Genomic DNA, 24014 nt, shown 5'->3' on the forward strand with positions numbered 1-24014 from the left:
AATTAATTTTAAATTAAAATTAATTATGTAATATTACGCGATCGATTTTTATTTATGTATAAATGTTACAGTACATTAGTTAAACAAATAATACTTTATAATATACGTTAATTATACTTTATAATACTTTAATACAATTGATTTCAGTGGTTTTATTTATCAGCTTCACAAGCTGATTAAGTCCCACGAAATCCAACTTAATACAACTATGATAATATGATATGATAATATCAAATTTCTTTTCATTTTCACAGTTTTTATTCGTAATCATGTTAATTTATTTGCATTCGATATTTATTTTAACTAAATTATAAGTTGATAATAATAAAAAAACTTCTTAAAATACATTATTAAACATTTATTGTATAATAATACCAAAAATAATTTAAACAGTGGGGGATTTGCACAATTGTTTAAATAATGATAATAACATTGTATCGAATAACGATATTTTTTTGTATCTGTACATTGTATCAACTGTACAAAGAAAACAGTTCAAGGATTTTATTCGAAACTAGTAGAGGAATTTTTGCACAGTAAGATTTATGAATTAATTCATTAAGGTTACCGGATTTCTTGCTGCAATTCGCGCTGTATAAGAAAACTACAGAGATACCCGCCGTTTCCAAAGGCAACGATACTTTGAAAAGGCCAACGGCAAAAACCCGAGTCAGTTTGAGCGATGCGACTTAGCGAAACGACGACGTGGACGTAAGGGTGGCGAGCAGGGGTTGTAATGGAATATGTTTTGCCACTAGAAATAAGAAAGAGAGTTTGCCCCGGAAACGTCTGTGCTCTTAATGTCCAGAACACATAGCGGCCTTTTGTTTTTATAGAAAATATATCAGATTGTATGAACTTCTCAAAAGGAAAAGCTACGGCGGAATATAACTGTAACAATGAGAATAATAATAATGATGATGACACGAAATTGAAAAAGAAGAGATAAAGGCTCGCGTTACCCGGATAATTATATCCTTTGTGACTAAATAAAAGAAATGCCGGCGACATGTGCACGAGGCACACGCGTTTACAATAAAGAATATTTACTTTATATAATTAAGCTGTATGAAAGTCTCGTTCATATTTATATTAAGTATAAATGAGTCAAACAGCGAAAAAATATCTGACTAAACTTCATTTATTTAAGAAGGAAAAGTATCTGAGAAATACGTAGAAACGATGTAGAATCTTACGGTCTTCGTTGCGAGTGAAAAGTAAAGTACCGGAAGCCTGTGACGTAAAGAGGCTCGGCGTGACGGATATATTCCCTCGGCCGTTAAGGCTATAAGGATGTTTTGAGAGGAAACACCTCCAATCGGTTTCTTTGATCCCGGCAATATATTACTCCCGCCAGGTTAGAAGCGAAGTGGATTGCAAGTAGCTCGACGTACCCTATCCGGTCAATTTATAATTGTAATCAGAGATTGAGGAAAAAAACTCCCGCATCGTATAAATTCCTGATGAACGTTTGAATGCCGTCCATTCGTCATGTCCATCAAATATTGATCAACTGGGATTTTATTTAAAGGGATCACGATAATGCTCACGGCTTTCGACTGTTCTCCAACTGGTCTATGGGGATCATTCGATACGCCTGCAATTTCAAGCTTGGCTAATATAATACGCATGCATCAAAAAATATCAAGATATGAAAAAGATACGCGCGATGTTTCTCGATGAAAATTTAATATATTTGCTACGAACGGAAAGTTATGCAGGATTTAGTAATATCTTGCCGCGCGCGCGCGGAAAATACATGTAATAATATTTCACCTTTCCTGCCAAGAATTGACATTCGCCCCGGCATGTTTCTTATCCAAATCGAAACGGCTTCGATTTACATTGCAATACATTTCTCGTCTACATCATAAATCCGTAATGAGAACGTTCAGCGTAACAATTTCTGCTTTCCATACAAAACTGAATTGTAATTTTGCAAGTCTTTCTTTTTTGGAACTCGCGAAATAATTTGCGGAAAAAATTCAATTTCCTTTCTTGCAGAATGACAAAATTTCTTTAAATACAAAATTAACAGCTGCATGCTGGATTCTTTTTGTTTTACCAGCGCGTTTTACAACGAACGTATTTGCAGATCTTCCCTTAGGAACCGTAACATTTGCGCTATGTACCATGTATATAGGTGATGTACGTTGTATATAATGATGATGGAAGTAAATAACCGCGGTGAAGGGACGCGCGAAGATGGAGAGCGTAATGCAATCTTACCTCATTCGTCCCTGCTTAACCATGCTCTCATTTAGATAAGCCCAATATTTTGACGTGCAAAAACTTGCGCGGCTAATCTTGGCGCTTCTTATCTCGAGGGTTCACACGAAGGCTGCGGAATAGTCGCCTCATAATGGATATTCACTTTTAAGATTTGAAATACATCCGCGAATTCGTGCTAATCTTTACAAAGCTTAAGATAGCCAACTTTTGATGTTGTATGATGCTACCATTGTATAAGATGTTACCAATGTTAGCTACTACATATGTAACTAGTCGTTATCTATCGTATTATGAGCTTAACCTTTAATATGTAGTTGAAGTTTGGAGCGTTCTTGGAGCGAAAATGACAAAGTATTTTGTGCCAACTATGTAAGCACGGGGATAACCCCGGAGGATTATAAAAGTATTAAAAAAAACAGTTTATTAATATTTGAGGTCCAGTAGCAATATATGCAAACAAATTTGCGATTAAAAATTTCTATCTGTCTTTTGTACGTTTTGCCAAAATGTACAAATAAAGAGCCAATCCCCACCATCCCCTAAGGTCAACAAAAAAAGAATAGTTTGTTGAGATACGAGATCCGAAAATGCTTCGTTTAACGGGAAGTAGCAACGTACGCAAGCAAATCTGTGATTAAAAATTTCTATTTCTTTCCTGCGTTTTTTGCCAAAATGTAAAAGGGTGACGACAAGCTTTAAGGTCTCTCAAAGTAAAAAAAATAATTTGTTGAGATCCGGAAGTGGTCTGTTCAACAGGAAGTAGCAACGTATACAAGCTACTTCCCGTTGAACGGAGCATTTCCGGACCTCGTATCTCAACAATTTATTATTTTTTTTACTTTCAGAGACCTTAAAGCTTGTCCTCACCCTTTTACATCTTGGCACAAAACGCAGGAAAGACAGATAAAAATTTTTAATCGCAGATTTGCTTGTATACGTTGCTACTTCCGGTTAAACGAGGCATTTCCGAACCTCACATATTAGTAAACTGTTTTTTTTATTTTTTTATTTTTGTAATCCTCAGAGATTATTTTCGTGCTTATATATTTGACACAGAATACATTTTCATTTTCGCTCCAGGAGCGCTCCAAACTTCATCTACATACCTTTAACTGGGTGGAAAGCATTAGCTACTTAATCGAGCAGTTTGGATCTCAGAGCTCCCTATTATTCCTCAGGCAAATTTTGGAATAAAATGCAAATTTCAATATCGGAAAACGATAGTAAAACTTATGTTTAAGGAAATTTAAGCTTGTCGAATCGATTGAAAAACTTAATTTATATTCATAAAATATTTGAAAAAAAAAACTTATCGAAAATAGATATAATGATTCGAATAACGATAATAAGTAAGTAAATTTGTTTCGAGACCACGAGGCGTGTATGTGTGTGTTCTGTACGTGATGTGTCTGAAATATGCGACGAAAGGGAAAGATTTGGTAACTTACCACGTCGATGATTTGCTGCAGAGTGATGCCAAACTTCACCTCCAGTGGTTCGCTCTCATTCGCGACCGGTCGCTCCAAGGTGTTGTAATTTGCCAGCAGGTTATTCAATAAGCGTTTCTCGTGGCGCCCGCAAAGGCTTTCTGCGATAAAGAACGAGAAAAATCGAATGTCAGTCAAGCCTCGTACGTTATTCCGGAGGGTGTGAGCCGCAAATAATCGCGACCCTTATCAAAGCGTATTTACGAACAGATACGAGAGAAAAGATCCTCGCTTCGTCGACAACAGCTTTTTTCTTTCACAAAAAAAGTATAATAGGGACAATTTAATTATATCTGTTACAATGGGCGGAATCATAAACAATTCCGGGAACGTTTTTTTTTATTCGTTGCTTCGATTCTCAAACAGCAATTCGCATCAAAAAGCGGTTATTTACGTAGTTTTTAATACGAATAAAAGCTGCACGTGCTTTTTTCTCAGCGGTTTTAAAAACATTACAGAGTCGCTGCAGTATAATTGGTCAATAACTGATAACGTTCTATATATTAAATTCAATACAATTAATATAAATCTATATTAAATCTATATTAAATATATGTAAAATAATACCATTTTCTTTTCAAATATTAAATTCTTTATAAAATTATTATATTCTCTTGCTGAGATATAGAAGCTTACTTCGCTAAGTAATTAAAACGTAATTAAAATACAAAGAAAGACTTATAATTAAGATTGCCCAAGAGAAATTCATAAATAAGAGCGAAAAATTGCGGCGTTAGTATGTCACTCTTCGCGTAAAGTATCTTTTATTTGCTGAAAAAAAATTTAATAAATGAATGACCTACAATTTTTTTTACTGAATATTTTTCTCTTGTAAAAATGCTAACTCACTCGCGATCGATCATCCCTCGGCAATCCTAATACACCGGGGTAGACGAATTAATGCACGTCGACGATTATAAAGTTTGCGACTTCCCAACTTGCACGAGTATCGATGGAGAGCTCCGAAGCCGTTCGGAGCGCCGCGCTTTGGTCCACTTTCCCGTTCGGTTCCGGTCTATCCGCGGCTCAACGACAGCGTGAGCAAACTACTTTAATCCTTCGACAAACACACGCGAGTGGCAATACCGCCCGTCCCCGACCATTCCGGGCCAGATTGTATTCGAGCACGTGCCGCTGCGGGATCAAGTTTGGGCACCAACGCGGTGTATGCCGACGCCACAGAATACGAGATGCAACAGGATTGCGTCCACGGGGGAGAATAATGGTCGTCGGCCCCGCGGCTGAATTCGGCGCACGTGCGCCCATTGAAGACGAGGGCCGAGGTATCGCGTGAGGTCGCAACAAATATACGCCGTAAAACGTTTATCGCCACGCGCGGAACACGGTCTACCGCCTGGTTCAAATATTTCGCGATCACATTCCGATTCTCCCTTCTCGCGCCTCGTCTTGCCTCCAGATACATTAATATTCCGAATTTGAGCGGGGTACTGGAGTACCTTTAGAAGGTCCGAACTTCCTCGCAGAATTCATCGCTTTATCATGTTACGAATTCCGTCGGCAGATAATCACGTACTTCGTGCAACTCGGTTCGCCTGAAACTCGAGGGCTGTTCGTTGACAAGAAAACATTTTATGATTAATACAATACGATGCATTCCGTTTGTATAGAGCTAAAGTCTCACGACGTACAGCGATGATTAATTTAATGTTGAAATTGTGATTATCCTATACATAGTAAGATACGTTTCTTTACAATTAAGCGCATTAAATTTCGTAAAACACGCTACTTTTAATAGATATGGTCGATTCTCGTTGGTATCACATCGTAAAAAAAACTCATATCATAAAAAAAGTCTGATTTCCGTTTAATATTTTCTTTCTGCTTTATACTTAGAAGAAATCAATATCTTGCTCTTTTTTAAAGTAAACAAATAACAACCTAAAAAAAGATATTGCCGACAATGGCCGACAAAATTCTGTGACACGAACAAAAATCGTGTTTTCTTTTCATATAAAAATTTAAGTCATCTCCAGCTGCATCTATTTTATTTTGATTGCGGATCATCTGGATATGTTTAATTACTTACGCCTACTTACGTCCACGGGTTAATTATTTTCAAGCGGGCGTTTCTATTACGTGGCATTTTCGTATCACAAGAATGAAATTAATGCAATCGTTAATCAGATTAGTCAAATGTATTACGCATATATCGATCCGACGTTAATTTCTAGTTTATACACTACGGGAATATCGCGCGGCGTTGATTAATCACCTTTGTAACGCCCAACGTAGAACGCACGCCGCACATTTGACTACGTGCGCTGTGTAAACAGGCCGAATTATTAGGACTGCAATTAATTATGCGGTAAAAAGTAATTTATCGTCGCATTCCCAGTGGCCGAGCCCAATGAACGATTTATCGGACGCTTGTTCGGAAAACAGAAAAATAAATCAAAAATTCCGTTTAATTAGCCGCTTTGACGGTAACGAGCGCAAATTCGTAATCACGAAACGTCATCGCATAGAATATGAAAAAAATAGCCGACATGCGTTATCGGCCAATTTTCGCTTCAAAAGACAGCGCGGCGTTCAGGGATATTAATGAATTGAAAAAATCGATAGCACCGCCAAAGGACAGATAAGCGTGAATCCCTTTTAACGATCCCTCACACGGAAGTAATACGGTTCGAGACTTGTCTTGAACTTCTTGAATGAGCGACGGCGAAACGGAGCAGCAATAAGCAAGTTCGCCGAATCGTACAACGGCCATTTAGCCGAGTGTTGGAAGACGATGGCAGTAATTAATGAGGCATACGTAAAACCGAAGTGGAACTTAGGGAAAACTAAGTGGGCACGTGCGTTGCAACTCCTGTGCGCCGGAGAACTTGTGCTAATGAGTCTTCTAAGGAAGAAGAAGCAACACTAGAACCGTGGAGAATGTATTCTAATTATTACATACGAATTACGTATCTGATTTAACCTATAGATAATAAGTAGAAGATTAAGATATTCTCATGCGAAGGTTACTGCGAGAAGTATTTGTTTAAAGAGAACTTAATTAAATCAAAGAATAGGTATATAAAAGAGCTATTGATCTAATCAACTGAAAATAATGGCGTAGCAATTAATTTCTTAATTTTTCTAATTTTTCTAATTCAACTAATTCCTTAATTTCTCACCTTATTCATTTGCTTAGAAGAGAAATCAGCTGTTATTATTGGTAGATAAATACATTTCATGGGCTGTTTATAAAATGTGCTGCACTTGCCATTTCACTTGTTGTCATATTTTATCTCCGTATACAAGTTTATGCAGCATTTTATCCTTCTTCTACATCATTTTAACTGTCCAATGTAACATTCAGAAAAGAATTGCATTGCCATTTGCATAACGTAAATCGCATATATCTCAGGTATGTAACGAGCATAAATCTCGAGTTTCAAACGATAATTTCACAACTTTGCCGTATTTTCCCGTTAGTTCCAATAAAGCTTCATTATAATTCACAATAGTTCATTCGGTGAGTATTAAGCTGTTTTATCGCTCGAATTGAACTGTTGTAATAGTCAAATTGTTAATAATGAGAAACAAGCAACTGTTGAGAGCAACTAGAGAGCGTGAGGTGCGAGAATTCTATAAATAGGATTATCTCCTGCTAATAAATTCCTCAAAATCAACATTAATCTAGGAATAGGTGCAGGAAAAGCACCTCGCAAATGCCAAAATAGAATGAAAATCTCGATATACTATCATTTAATTCTCGAAATCAGCAAAGCGGATTAATGTAGAGAAGCTCAAACAAAAAGTTGTAAATTAAGAGTCATAAAATAAGCATTACTTCGTGAAAAAAAATTTCAAATTTCTCATGCATATAAATTAGGTGGATGTTTCATCTTTTTCTATTATATGTGAATAAACTTGTAATTTTTCATGCATATATCTTTGCACCAGTATGAATTAGATTCTGAATTTAGATCAGTGTAACGAGGATTAATATATAAACCAAATAAAATAAATTTAACATAAATGGGAAAAAGAGAAATTTTATGAGAAACGCAGAATAAAATGGTATTCTTTCGATTGCTTAGCAGTTGGCATGATATCTTTCTCAAACGCAGAATGCTAAAGAAAGAAGAAAGAAAAACGAACAAGAATAAAGAAGTAAGAGACAACAATGTTACTTTGTAGAGAAGTTTGTCACTATTGTTGACTTAACTATTTAAAAAGTATTACCCTAGATGTCGAGTTTTTAAGAAAGTATCTAAAAGTGCACAGTTTAAATAGCTGCAGAGAAGAGTTCCGAATGAATATCGTGAACACGTTAAAAAAAAAAACCTATAAAGACATACAGTACCGTCGATGAAACTTCCTTTGAGCGAAATTGTTATTTCGAAATACGCAAGGAATGAGGAGTTCCGTACAAAAGCAGAAAGTATGACATACGTGACTTTTCGACAGGCCCGAAAAAAGCTTAGCATGCTATTATTTGACGGCAAAGAGAGAGGGGAGGGGTCTTTTAATGGCAACCCACAAAGGTTTTCCAAAAGAACCGCGGCAGCTTCATTTCGTCGTCTACGTCGATTTAGATTAATGAGAGATTGAGTTTAGGGGAAGAATTTAAAGGGGAACAAGATTGCGATGCGGACAGGGGCTGAAGTATATAGCCCGGTGACTGTGACATAATGGCCTGTAAAACCCATTTGGTCGAAATACGTGACGAAATACGCACCGACATGAATGGGCAGCCGGATATCCTTTTCGCCGACGTCGACGTCACTGTCATCGTCGACAAAGTACATGAGCTTTGCAGGAAGTACCGTCATGGATGGCAGTCTTTGTAAGAACAGATCGTGTGCCTATCCACGCGTGTGCGTGCTCGACACGTGCGCGCGGGGCTGCGATATTTTCCTTCCTACGTCACTGCTGACGACATACGGCAATATAAAAATACCGGTTGTAATAAAGAATGAACAACGATTGTTACAGTGCCTGGTACACCTGGGGAAACGCAAGTGTCTGAGAACGATCGATGAGGTGAATGGAAGCAAGTTCGGTATCGAACGTAAATCTTTTAAGACGCACCGAATCATTTAATGTACGTGTAACTAATTTTTTAAATATTGATTATGCAATCAAGAATGCAATTATCTTATTTAATAAACTCTTTCTCCCTTTTTGTTTTTCATTTTATTTTTATTTATTAATTTTGGTTATGCAACTCTTATGTATATAATTATTTTTTTATTTTTGTGCGCTATCTTTTCTGTATTATTTTATTTATTCTTTGAGGAGAGGGTTTACCCTGGAAATAAATGCTTTATTTGTCTATTTCTTGACTCTTATAATATCTTTATATAATTGAAAACAATCTTCAATTAGATTGAGATATCGACGTGGCAATATTCAATATTATTGAAAAGTCTCCTAGCAGAAAATTGAAGAATCGGTATACTCTAGAAATTTATAATCTTATTGTCATTATTGCGCACACACCGAGGTTCTTCTTTATAATCCTCACTCATCCTTTTTGTTTGCCGCGGTTCAACCTCGAAGGGAGCAACTTTCAATAAACTTATATACCGAGTAAATAGGATTACTTTTATAGAACGGCATCAGGGGCGGTTTTTACAGCCCCGACGTCATCCTCATCGTCTCGACCGACCGGTCTTCCAGGCACCGGCAGAATCTACGCTATGAATGGCAGCCCTCTTGAATACCGGCGTGAATTCGCCCACCCGAGTATTCATGCGTGGGCATCATCGCGCGCGCACACCCCATCCCTTATACATATAGTAATATATATCTACTCGCGGAAGCCCACCTAACTGTGGGTCACGTGTGGACGACAGCTCGATTAACTCTCTCAGTCTCGAGCTTTTCGACATGTCCCTCATACTAAACGGGATAGTTTAGGCCTCACAAAGATTTTCGTGCCAGTGACAGTCTATTCTCTGCGATTGTGCGCGCCGACATATACGAGATTCAGGGCACAAGCGTGCTGATCTCGATACCCGGTACAGTTACCGTCTTTTCGCTTATATATGTATAAGCACAGATTTCGTTTTGAAGAAATCTTGCTAAAAGTGATCGGTATAATTTGTCAGTATCACAGTAACTAAATATCACAGTAATTAAGTTCACATCAGTTTTAAAATAAGCTGTTTAGTCTTCTCTTATTTTAAATCAAACTTTGTGCAAATATTAATTGAATTTTGCCGCGCTTGCATTTTGCTCCGATTGTATACGTTGGTCTACGACGTACGACACAAAATAATATCTGTAATTGTAAAACAAGCAAATTTGCCTATTTGACTCTCCTGTCTAAAAAACAAAGTAGATGGACTAAGAAGATCAAGGGACTCGAGACCCCAATAATAAACGTAATAATAAATAGAATAGCAGTAACAAAAAACAAAGTTCTTTCTATAACAGGAATTGGTGCAGTGATATGTACAAAGATTTAGTGGCTTTCGTTAGACAGTCGCATTATGATCACGCATGTGCCTGCCTTTATCGTCGCCTACGAGGCAGATCAACGTGTCTAGATATGCGAAGTAATTTCCATAAAGACAAATGTTATTACGTCCATCTGGTATCGCAGCACATACTCGCGCCGCGACATATTCGCAAGATGTGTACTTGGTTGCACGTAAGCATGCAGCTGCATTCCCGCATGGTGCAATGATGACTCTCAACTCGATATGAGAACGTTAGTGCCGTTGTATGAGCATTATCGTTTACATGCAAGTTTCGCCGTTGCATTATGCGATTGATGATATTGACGCCTGCGAGATAACGGCACGGCACGATGCAATGATTGTAGGTAAAAATGCCAATTACAACACGGTATTTTGTTCATCGTCGGTCCTCACGAGCTCTCCTCTCTCAATGTAAAGAATTACAAAAATGTTTATATTAAAAAGCGCGTCATAAATTAATTCGTAAACGTGAAAGATTAAAATGGTTTAATTAAATACATCAAAGAATTTTTTAAATATCGTTTGGTATGCCCGGAGCTTTCTACAGCGCACTGGGAGATTGTTTTCTTAGCGTATCGTTGGCGCTCTTTCACAGAGAAGGAATCCTAATAAATAAGCGTCGTTTAGTAAATACCAAGACATTCTTTACGAGGCACACGCACAAAAGGCGTAGTCACGAGGAATAATATTCGCATCTGGCATCGAGCATTTTTATTCCCTTCGAATGCATTCGTCTCGTAACATAACGGCAAAGTTAAAGCAACGCTGTTGCTCAACGGCATTTTTCATTTCCGTCGTTACACTTGGAAGAAGTCTGAACTAGTCCGCACCACTACCACCATAAAACTGTCTCTACCAAGCAGTACTATCGCTCCCTTTGCTTACACGGTAAATTTCTCGAAGTCCATCAGTCAGAGTGCAACCGGCGTTCGTATTTTCTCTCCCAGATTCCGTCGGATGTCAACTGAAGAAGAGCACCGAAAATTATTATCACACGCTAACGTATCGCCTGCACCAATTCCGTACTCCAGATGAGAAAGAGGGAGAGAGAGAGAGTCGCGTCTGGAAACACGATTTCCTTGACATCGGAACGACGTCTCGCGCATTGCATTTACTAAATTTTGCAAAGCTCCGCATTAGGTGATCGTAGAAAGCAATCACCGCTACAAGTGCCACGTCGGTGTCTAGACTCGAGAGCGAGTAGTATGGTATAATTATAGAGAGTACGTCATAAACAATGCAAGATGGGAGCTAAAACTAAATTTTAAAAATATATATAAACCGATACTATTTGACGATACACGTGTAAATTCGCAACTGTTTAATTAAGTGATCGAGTGAAGCTTCGTTTTGCATTTTTTTTTCTTATTTCCAATTTTTTTCGAATATGTATCGAGTTAAGTGCGTTCGCGTAAGGCAGGCTATTATCGCCGTGAGATGTACAAAATTTGTATCGAGTCACCTAGCAACGTGTGACTAACGCGTAGGTGTGCATCAACGGGATGTGTCGCTGCTGCGGGAAAAGCTCGCTGGAGCGTCCGGGAGAGAAGCTCTGGACCGAGGATCGCACGTGTGTTCGTCCGTGTAGCAGAGAGGCGAGAGAAGGAGAGCAAGAAAGGGACGCCCGGCGGCGGATGGAAGGGAGGACGCCGAAGCGGAGGCGAGCCGAGGCTCGAAGCTCCATTGATCCACGAATATATACACCGCCTACGACGTAACTTTGATCACGCTGTAAACAGGATACCCCGTAGCGTAGCGATGTTGCCTTCGTCTTAAGAAAAGGCTTTTCTCGTGCAAACCAATGTGGCGCTGCGCGGCGCGGGGCGGGGCGGGGCGAGGCGCGTTTCTACGCGCTTTGCAGAAGGGACCTGCCTTGATTCCTGCCGCTTACTCGAGTTGCGGTGTTCGATAGTGACAGGGCCCGTGATAAGATCGAAACGCGAGTGGAGTTGTCGTTTTTATCGCCTGGCTAGGAAGTTTAACGATACGCTAGAATATCTTGTTAAATAAAGATATTTCTTTCCCACTCTTGTTTTAAAAGCCAGAAAAATTAGCGTAACTATTTCTCAATATTTTAAAAATTTTAAATATAAAATAAAATTTTTATATGTAAAACAGATTTCATTTCGATGAAATTTTATACCATAACACTACTTTAATTTTTTATCATTTTCTCAGTAATTTTATCGGTAGTTGATATTGAAAACCATTAATTGGTGTGACGTAATATGAAAAGACTAAATTTATATTCTGCATGATGAGAAATGGCAGCTACGCGAATAAAACTAATCCAATTTTCTAAACCGATCCATATTTTGTACATCTTCTCGAAATAAATTCATCAAGCAAATGAATTTATAATAAATAAATGTTACATATTTGTTGCACTCTTATTGCATACTTTGCTATTGACCAGATAAAATATCAAAAAAGAACATTACGTACGCGAATATTCTTTTGACATATTTACTTACAACGAAGTGTACTTAATTCACGTAAAAGATCGCGACCCCTTCGTGGAGCACGTTGAAAGGCGATGCAGCTCTTATCTGGTAAAAAAGTTTAAAGCTTCATTGATCCGGAAAGGGTTTACGGCGGCTACCAGGTAACTTTGATCACATCGCGCACCGCAACCAAAGTACTCTATCGATCCTCGTTTCCTCCCATACCGATCCCGCCGAATAATAAATTTAAAGAAGTTCTTATACGACAATTTTACGTCAATCTAATAGAAATTTCTTTTTTTATCAATTTAACTCTTTGCCTCCACTCTCTCTCTCTCTCTTCTTCTTCTATCTTTCCGAATAAAATTTCATTCTTGAGATCGTTACGCGATTAATTTTTGTTAATGCTCAGAACTTCGCTTTAGAATTACGAGGACTATCTAGAACAGGATCGACTGATTCTCTGTTCTACGGTATAATAGCCCATAGTATAAATCAATAGTACCAAGGCATTTCAATCGGATTACCCACGCGATCGCGTAATTATATATATTATATATTCCTATTGTATACGCATATATATATGTGTGAGCCGTCGAATCCCATATATTGTCGGCAATAGACGGCGCGGATAGATAATACGAAGACGTAAGAGTTTCAGTATCGATCGAACTTTGCAGATATCTACACGCTTTGCGTGTTAGCTAAAATAAAATAAAACTTCCGAGTGCATGTAAAATAGCGCTGATTAAAATAATTGCATAATAATTCCTTAGTTAATTACTTTGTCGTAGTAATTACTAATTTATTGTGTTGCAAAAGGCACTCCATGAACATTAAAACACTGCGCCCGAAGGATGTAACCAACGTGTCTAATTATTCATCCATTATATTCATTCATCATATATTTAACAAGAAAATAATTAAGCTGATGCGCCAGTTTTTAAATTAATTATATCATATTCTTAATTATATTGTATTTTTGTCACATGTATGAAGTATCAGACAGTTATGTTTTAATTACATTTCATTTTTACAGATATTTATACGTTTATGCTAGGCTGAATGCAATTCTTTACACTGTCTCTCCGTCTCTGTCTCTCTCTTGTACTAAAGAAACCTGTGCTTATATCTCTCAAAAATGGAAGTGTTTGGTTATCAAGGTTTATCAAACATTCTTCAAGGCTCTCGAATCAAGCTATACAATTCACAAACGAAAAGGCTTTGTGCATCCTTAAGCGGCAAACCGAATGCCTGCCTTAGTAATGTAAGCACATGAGAGTGGGGATTTCAGTTTCGGGTACAAAAGTCTCAGTATACACACGAGCATGCAAATGCAAGTGTGCGGACTTAGTTTCGCGCAAACATCGCAACGAAACCCACTAACGATGCTGGATAACGAAGACTTAAGTGTCTCCAAATTTGCGGAAGCTAACGTGACCGAAAGTAGCACCTCCACATCGGCCACATACTTACTGATGCTACGATATAGCGCGTACGTTGGTCACACGATAATTGTGCGGTCTAATGGGGGGGAGGGGGACCACCGTCGACCGGAAGGTCGCGCACGAAAGCTCAAGTTCAAGTTTCGGTTCGGTCTAATCAAAAGCCTTAATTGGCTTTTGGCCAACAGAGGCGCGACACCGGCGCTTCATTTCACGCGGATACGAACCTTCCATAGTTTATGTGAATTCCCGTCGGAATCGGTGTCCGAGATGCATAGAATATCCTAACATAGTTAGACATCTGGAGCATGACGCAGACTGAATATAAAGATCAGCCTTATTATATATACCCACATAAATATATAGACATACATGTGCGATTTTATCTATGCTCGATGCAAAGTTCGAGCATAAATGCGAGCAACAAAATTCGGTACAATTTATTGAAGAAATATTTCAGGAAAAGGACAGAGAGAATGTCCGGAATGTCGAAATAATAATGTGTGTCAAGAATGTGTGGCAAGAATGTGGAATGGTATTGAGCGTGTCTCGAAAATTTTTAACGAGAAGCAACTCTGCGCGCGCTGCATGCAAGTTTGAAAATGTATGGAATTCATTACTACTTGAATAGACTGTCAGTGCCGTCGAGCCTATTGTTCGAGTTTTCCGCGGGATGCAAAATCGAAAGTGGTGCAAATCTATGCGCAAGCAACTTAAATTAGATTTTCTTGCTAGGACGCATCACGAGAGGATCTTCGAAGAACAAAAGGCAAGAGAAAACGTTGAAACCGCACCAAACTCGTCGATTGTTCTTTCAGATAATCAAATATAGCAGAATACATATTCATTGGAATTGTTCATTGGAAAAGAAGTCCGGTATGGCTTTTCAAGAATCTTTTATTTCTCAACGTCCTCCTTTCAAGTTTCTTATTTGCTCAAGCATGAGAGAGAGAGAGAGAGAGAGAGAGAGAATTTTTGCTTACTGTTCTATCAAATTTGAATTAGATACAGATAGTGTTTTGGTTCAACACAGTTTTTTATAACACAGTTATATAAGTACTGATGTATTTCGGAATTATTTAATTTGAATAAGGTTCGTTGAAAATTAAATTTGGAATTAAATTTTCATCAATTTTATTAATTTAATTAAGCTAAATTAATTTTCAAATAAGCAAAAATCTGCCATTAGAATTAGATTTCTGGAACGTCTTTTGTCTAATTTTATTATTTGTAGCTAAGAGTGCACACATTCGTATATATATAAAACAAGATTTTCAAATCTAAGATCGTATCTGAACAATTACAGACTTTAGCAGGTTATATTTAAATAGCCATCGAAAGTCTTGGCAAAAGTAGTTGTACTTTTCTGCATTGGCCGAGAGAAAGAATGACTGTTTTCGCTAAACGAAGACTTTTAAGGCGAAAATCTAACACCTTTGCGCTAACTATCCAATTTTAGCTGGCGTAAAAAGAGATTTACGGATTTTCTGCTCTGCGACGCTTTCGGTATTTTATCCGCTTTATGAAGCAACGCGAGGAAGTCAGCGAAGCGAATTGTCGTCGCGACGTGCATCGAACCGTGAACACATAGGAGTTAAAGTAAAATAACATTGCGAACTCGGGCAAAGTGCGCGGGTATTCTCATGTGGAAAATGCACAAGCACACGTTATAATTACTTCACCCACATCCGCGTCAACGTCTCCTATGATGCAGCGTCCGAATTTTTTCAGCAGTCCTCGCGAATCGGAACATCCGTTGGCGCCGAACGACGAAAAACTGGATACGGAGGCGTGTCATATTTTGCGAGATTATTTCCTTTTTTTTTTCTAAAGGCCGTCTTAAAATAGGTTTTATAATATTACATCGTGGAATGGCGAAAAGCGAGCGGCAGCATTGTGAAGTTATACCGGTCTAAACATTCCGCGCCTACGCGACATAGGCATAACGTGGTATGGTTATTTCTGACGGCCCCTTTTTCGCCGAGCTGTCACCCGGCATGCAAAATACGCAGATTACATTCTGAAGCGGAGTAACCGCTGCGTATCGACCGACGTGTCTGCGTTCTGTAAATGGCGTCGTCGTCTCTCAATTTAGCTCCCTTTTGCCAGGTACTTAAAAGCACAGCGACACGCGCTCAGCCCCGCCTAGAACTCGTAGGCCCTAATTAGCTTTGGTGCAAATAAAGGGTCACCTCTCAAAAGAGACGCAGCGAAAAGCCAAGGGAGGATAGAAAGACGCATATGGGGGATTCGCGCTACCAGGCGCGCTCTCAAAAAATTCATAGATTCGTTCGATCGGTCGAAGGACGATTTAATTGCAGCTTCCGCGCGTTGCAATTCGTTTAATTATAGCACGCTTTCATGCCGGCTCCGCAGAATCATTTATACGTACAATTGTCGGTCGAATTAACCCGGGGAAATAAAGTTATTGCTAAATTACGATGTCCTAGTTCTTTTTCGGGACCTGTTTCGAATTCAAACGAGCGAAATTGTAAATCCACATCACCGTCGCATGGTTATCCAATTTTATGAGCTTCATCTCTGAAACTTTTATTAACTATATGCATAACCCACTTATGAGTGACGAATACACAAATATGTATATGTGCACGTGTGTGCTCGTGTGTGCGTGCGTGTGTGTGTATTTCCAGCTCCACAAACTGTTTGCATATAACGATTCTCTTCCTTACTATTCCCCTTTTGAAACTTGTCGAATATCTCTAATGAAAGAACTTTGCGAGAACGACACCGTGCCGTAGTTTCTGGAATTTCATTAACGCGAGCTGTGCCGAATTTCCCGAATTGACCTCGCGCAAACGTAAGCTACTTCCCGCCGTCAGATTTTCGACGGTATTTCAGCTTGAGCTTTCACGTTCGCTGCACACGCACGCTTTTTTCTTCTATTTTCGCATGTCTTGCAGGCGGGCGAAAGTCGGCGCCGGCCGTAAAAGGACCGCTGGGGATTAATTAGTCGGTCGTACGTTAATAAACTTACGAAACAAGAGGCCGAGAGCGAGCGTGACGACTTCTCTCGAGCTTGCCGGCTCTCTTGTTCTCGCATTATCGCTAACAAGAGCGCGATAAGCTTCGTTTCTTGGTATTTCCCCGGAGTAAAGGGCAATTCGAGAGACCCAATTCAAGAGGCAATTCGAAACGCGAGAACACGAGAACATGCGTAATTGCAGACTGCGCATTAAAAAAGACTTGATAATTATATCTTACGAAACACAAATTAAAAAGGGAAAATGCAACCGTGCGTTACGAAAAAGACGTCGGATAAAATGTAGTTTAAAATGCAGTCCCGCCGTCAGATAAAATCTAATCTAGAAATATAGCTTCGCGTCTTAAATTGAAAGGCGATAGTGTGTAGCGGCAAGTGTGTAGCGTATCATTAGCGTATTTCATTTATAATTTTTACGTCTTCTTCATAAACATGCGTGGGTATTTTAATACAATAGCTCTTAATTTTTGTCAAAATGTGCAATTGTGAGAATGAAAGTGTAACCAACGATTAAAAAAAAAAAGTTTATTGAATTGTTAATTAGAGATTTTATTCGCCAATTTCAGAATTTCATGTTCGTTACTTGCGAATTATTCCAACTTATAATGAGTTCTTCAATTAGCCAAGCACTTAGAGAGTACTTGTGCTTCAAGAACTAATGAAAAGACATGATACAATTAACAAAGATAATAACTATCATGATAGAACGGTGTAAGAATTAGCGATTTCATGAACTTATTTCGGAAATTTTTATTATTAATGATAATGTGCGCAATTTTATATAGAGAGCAAATTCTATTTATAACAAGGCACAATCGGTCTAAAATTGAGTTACATTGAATTCAAAATAAAATAAATCGAGAAAAGTTAATTACTTCACTTGGCGATTTGTTCAAGAATGCATTTAAGAAAACGTTTTGCTGTTTCCCGGGTCTCGGCCAGTATTTTGCGCGAAAGTAGACATGATAATTCTCATTAATAACTGCTACTCTTCCGTTTGCAGCCGCGTTCCTCCCATCTCACATAAGAAATAAGCCATTAGCGAGATATGGCGGGATGTGGAAAGACAGTCGAGAAGCAGAAAAGGCAGTGCTTATAAATAGAACGGCCGTGGGTACCGGGTATATGGATAATGTTTTCACGACGAGAGGGAAATTTCTGCGACGAGTTATTACCTGCATCGTGGTGAGAATAAAGGCTCACACGGTACGGGGTATTCTTCTGCAGCCTTTTTTATTGGATCTCCGTCCTTGCGGGAATCTTTGTGGAGGAAATTTTATTTTTTGCCCGGCGCGATGGACGCCTTGTTTTAAACTGCAAGGGTGAGATGGGCTCTCTGTGAGCGCCTTTCCTTCCGATAAGCCGGCAATCATTCATGACACATCGTTTGACTCAAGTTTACATGCAGCCGAAATGCTTGCCAAATCTTCAAACCATTCTTCCGACGATTTTTCGCGATGGAATCGTGAACCTTCATTAACGCAACTCGTAAACTTTGAATTATTTTAAGACAATGCATCTCGACTCTTGAGGATTAAATTGAAAAAAAAAAAGAATGATTTCACATCTTGTTAGAGTAATCTATAATTTTTTTTCTTACACTTGCCATCCAAATATTTGGTTGAAATAATTTCGCGAAATGTGTCGAAAAGCAGTCGAAAAACAAATCGTACATCGTAGTGTGCAGTGTGATGGAATCGTTATGCAGGTTATAGGGCTCGCGATTACGTGGCACGTGAGTGTTCTCCACTAGACGCGCTCCTTCGGGAATCAAACGAGCGATAATGGTTGAATTGATATCCGGCGCGTGGAAATGGAGCTCGGTGGTTCGCAGCCATCGCATCATATCGGTATACAAGGGTTTATGGTCCTCGCGTGCTGGCACGTTGCCCGTAAATTGCGTCCACCACGGCCACGCGACGTTCCGACCCTAGACGTCGACGTGCTGCGTATCTGCCCAATACCTTTCTGGCATCCTGCATAGCCACGAGCACCTGTTATGCTCGAATAACGAGGTGCATGTTTTTAGAATGCTCGGTATCGATCGATTTTACAGCGGTTCGGACCGTTCGAATAATTTTTATTTCTTCCTTGCCATTTTTCCAATCGCGATGAAATGAAATCATGGAAAAACACGTTCCTCATTTCACTTAGAGCGGAAAAGTTTCAATCGTAAAAAGATCTTGTGTAAATTGTTCTAGCTCTACGGCAAAAAAAGAGTCTAATAAAAATATTATAATTGCGAAAAGCAAATTTTCCGAATGTAATTATTACGAACGAATATTAGTAAGATGGCACGGCTCTCGTAGAAGACTATTGACAGTTGGAACTGTGGCAAATCGCGGAGATCATCGTGTCGAAAAATCATTTGACATTTGTATTTACGAGCGGGATTATGAATTTCCACTTCGTTGGTTCTTGAAGAGACAAGCAGGGAAGTTTGGTTACGAAGCAATCGCACAGAAGTGCAAACGACGCGGCAATTTATTCGCTCGCAACCAACTGGCTCGTAAAGTTCGCGAAGACGAACTTTGGTATACATCGCAAATTTTGCCGGTCTTCATCGAATGTCTTGCGACTCTAGGCTCTTTACTTTTCAGCTAGAAGGGTTTGTATGTAGCCGTTAAAAACTCATTGTTCACATAAAGTCATCATTGGCGCGTTAAATTTTACGGTGGTAAATATTTTAATAACTCTATAATTTCATTATTTTTATTAATTTCCTACGCAGAAACTGCTAGACGATTTTGTTTCACATCCAAAGCTTTTAAATATTTCATATTTCAAAAATTGAAGCGAAATTCTGTTTATTGTAAAACAATAGAACTGACAAAGCTCTATCATTAGTTTTACGTGGGAATCACAGAGCAGCGCGCGGCGGTACTCACAAAAGTTAACCGGAAGAAAATAACTCGGGCAGAAGTGAATTATACCAGATTCCGGTCGTGCGGTTTCATAACCATGCGCGGGATATTAATTCGGCCATTACCGCACGAGTGGTTTCCAAAGCTGGCGGCGATCAAGCGGCCACAGCACACGTTTGCATGCAGAACACTCGCGCGAGGGAACGAAGGTGATTTCTACCTGCTCGCGTAACGGATCACCTCGGCTCTGCTATTAACCTGAATATCTTTTAAATGTACCCATAAAATGTTAAAAAAAATGTAATATCCGGCAAACGTTATTGATCCTGGATCGACATACATATACATATGCGTTACATACAAATGGACGGTATCACGTTAATTGCAATTTAGTGCATAGGAAACATTCTGATTTACACCTTGTAACATGTCTAGAAAATAACGCAATTTTAATCGTAGAAAGTCGTTTGCATTCTCATTTAATTCTTGACCACATAATTTAATAATCCTCAAAAATTGGACATGCCTCGTGTTGCGCGAAATCAATTTTTGGTTATTTATTTAGCGCACTTTACAATATATTTCGTATATTTAAATTTGTACAACGCAAAATTGAATTTACATTTAGTTGGAATATATTAATTCATTATTTCGCAGCGAGTTCAGAAGCGATCAAGACGTAGCGAATATTTGCATTCGCGTACATCCGCACGTAGATAGATCCAGGTTGGAAGACGAACTTTCACGACATAGTTGGGAGTCTAAATTCGTACTCGCGTGATGAGTTTTGCCATTAACCCAAATATATTTCGCATTTACTCCGAAATCCGTGGATTCAAGTACTCCGATAACGCTCTAAATTTCGTAATATACAACTACACACACTTTCCTCAACAAGATTAAAGGGTTACTTCAAAACGCAGCGGCAAAAAAAACGAATGAAATTTATGTGGCTTTATTAAAAAAAAAATAAAGGGATTTCTACAAAAGCATTTCAAAATTTACAAACTTTTTCAAACTCCACGTTTAGCTATTATATAAATTTGACATGTTCAATTTATACAGCTGTATTCTTCGATAACAATAATTTTTCAAAGGAAAATGTATATTTCATTCTTTTTCTATAACAATAATGAACTAATGGAAAATGCATATTTACCACAGATAAATATGTTACCAGCATATATTCTATATAAACTAAAGACGCCATGGATAATTGTATAAAAATAAATTTCTATTCTCTCCAAATGCATATTAAACGATATAAACAAAACGTCCCGTTTTATTTTTCACCGATGACTCGCTCAAACCACGAGATCGCTGTAGGGGGAGGGAGATTCATTTGCATAATGAAAACGCTTATTATATCCGTACGAAAACCTTCGTTTTACTCGAGCAAAATTAAATTGCTACAGAAATCGACTTTCAAGGAATCACGTTCGAGTTGAAATCGCTGAAATTGCTTTATAGCGATAAAGCGCTAATTGTCGATAAAGTGTCCTGCTGTGTAATCCCGCAATGAAATTCACTTATACATCGCGGGTAGGTGCGATAGCGTTAACGGAAAATTTAAGCAACCTCGCTAGGCACCTAAAGGGACTACTTTTGACAGGCCGGCCGTTACGAAGCGAGACCCACATCGTTCCGGTACAAGTATCAGCTTATCGTCGGTACGCGCCCGAGTGGATGTCACGTTTTACGATATCACAAACGGGCCATCACCATGTCACGCATCGTTCCGTGTGTTAAATTTGTTAAACGACGAATGGTAGTAAGTGGTAGGATAAATAGGAGCGGGTGCCTCGACATGATGTACTTAGCGATGTTCAGTTACGGAACTAATTGTCCAGACACGGGTTATGGAAGTTTGCTTTATGCTGCAAATTGATCAAATGTTTGTAAATTTTTAGGAAAAACTCGAATGAAAATGAAAACCTTTACCAGTGATACGTTTCTATCAAAAGTATGCTTCTAATTTGTAGCACAAGATATATTATTTCGTGTATGCGGACAAATTTAGTTTTGTGACTGTATATAAGATTGCCTTGTTTGTTTAATCTTATTCTGACACAATTTCATCACTTTTTACACACATTTTCAGATTTAAATAAAATCACAGTTAATTAATAGAATCAGCGCTTTGTTGCAATTTTATTTAAATACATCTTTCAACCTGATTTTGTTAATAACGGGCCAGTAAATTTTTTCAATTTGAACACACGTTTGCTTGTGATGAAAATACATCACTGGTAAGTTTTTTTTTTAAATGATTTTCCCTTAAATGATTTTCCGCTCAAATTGCATTGTCCTTAAAAAAAAAATTATAATATTTGATGAATTTGTATAGATAAATTTTAAAATAAATTCCCAATCTTTTGTGCTCGGACAATTAGTTTCGTGACTGCAGATATGATTTTCGCAAATATTTGCAGATTTATCGTTAATTCATCTATACGTATGCGTAGGGTGTTTTTAAAATCCTTTTCACATCCTGTTTTTTTTTTTTTCAAAACAACTGAAAGTATAGAAAAATGTCAAACACGTTTTCCTTTATTTTGGGAGGCTAACCTTTTTATCGAAGATATCTTTACCGTGGTTGCTATCTTCCGGAGATAAAGGTCGTCAGACAATAACTGGCAAAATAAAGAAACACGTGTCTCGACATTTTTCCATATTTTTAGCCATTCCGAAAATACAGAGGATGCAGACAGACTTAGAGATAGCCTATGGACTGTATAATTATACATACCTACTTGAATGTTACACTTTCATCGTAATAATGAAACGACCGTACCCGAAAGTCATTCTTTTCGTATCGATCAAACGACCGTATCGCGCTATGGTCTGAAGAAATTGAGACACGTGTACATGTGCATTTTGTAGATGAGGTCAGAAATTCACATGTAGCCGGCTGGAACGAAAAACAAATGGACGGCACGTGTTCGGTGAATTCGGAATGGAGGAGAATTGTTCTCGCGATGGAAAAAGCGGATGTAGCCCGACACGTTAATTCCAGGTCGAAGAACATCATCGTTCGGGCGTGCATTTTGTGTAAGATATGCGAGCAACTCTCGGCATTCTCAGCGAGTGATTAAGCCTTACGGAAATAATCCGCCCGCCGAAACTGCGTACCGTGCCGCTAATTATATTACGTTACGCGTTACGTTTCTCTCGAACGTCGCGCAGATGACTCTCTCGTTCGTGCTCGATCAGCCACGCTACTCGTACGTGAATGAAATTCGCGCTCGCACGGTTGTGATGTACGATGCAAGCCTGATTCGTGGAGAAGGGAAACCTGCGACGTAGGGTTTCGAAGCTACGGCACTGCGCTGCGAATACCGAGAGCCGACTATCTGGAAGCGAATCAATGCCCTTCGTCCTACATTATTCAGTTCAATCAAATACCGCTTCAGGCATTCGGGTCAGTCGCAGAGCACCGTCTATAGATACCTATACATATATGAAACCACGGACGCGTGTGTAATACATCCTTTCAAAGAGCAAAGTTTTCGTTTCTGCTTGGAAACGCAGAACGCAGAATTGTTAATGAATCAGCTGATTAAACATTAAGAGGCTCGCTCGAGATCTGACAAATACGAAATTGCATTCAAAGTGATAACCGTAGATACGAGTCAGAGGATTAAAAAAAAATGTAATAAAACAAATAACAATACGTTTGTCTAATTAAATGTAACGTTAGCGTAATAGATTAATTTCTTGCGATGCAAAAAGCTGTCGTACAATTGTCACATGTGGATCACGAAATTCGATACGTGTCTGTCAATTGCAAATAACCACGCCAAACGGCGCGTGCGACGGCGGTATAGAGTACATTGAGTAAATAAAATCATACATAGGAAATAAGTCATATTTTTTTCGGGCAGCAGAAAAGAGCGGTATCGGATATCGACGGTTTTACAAATGACCTACATTTCTTCTTTGTTCGCTTCCATGATGCAAAGAGCGCGTTTCGATATGCGCGACTGTGACTAACGAGCACGAGGAGACAAATTACTCCCGACTCGCGATTCGCTGCAACATCCGAATATTGAAACGTCAGAGAGCTTCTGCTAATACGGAATGGAAACCAGTTTGGTCTCT

The 24014-nt window shown here is 38.7% G+C and overlaps 1 protein-coding gene across 6 annotated transcripts in view; it reads right to left on the reverse strand.

Moving 5' to 3' along the window:
* Positions 1-24014, reverse strand: part of LOC105193175 (neuronal acetylcholine receptor subunit alpha-7) — a 261990-nt gene that overhangs the window by 177677 nt on the left and 60299 nt on the right. For all 6 annotated transcript variants that reach the window (XM_026133352.2, XM_039454327.1, XM_026133353.2 and 3 more), the window contains one exon: positions 3681-3820. In XM_026133352.2, coding sequence (XP_025989137.1) covers positions 3681-3820 — 140 coding nt within the window. The remainder of the gene's footprint in view (positions 1-3680; positions 3821-24014) is intronic.

Source organism: Solenopsis invicta, chromosome 10, assembly GCF_016802725.1.
Source record: "Solenopsis invicta isolate M01_SB chromosome 10, UNIL_Sinv_3.0, whole genome shotgun sequence".
Classification (NCBI taxonomy): Eukaryota; Metazoa; Arthropoda; class Insecta; order Hymenoptera; family Formicidae; genus Solenopsis; species Solenopsis invicta.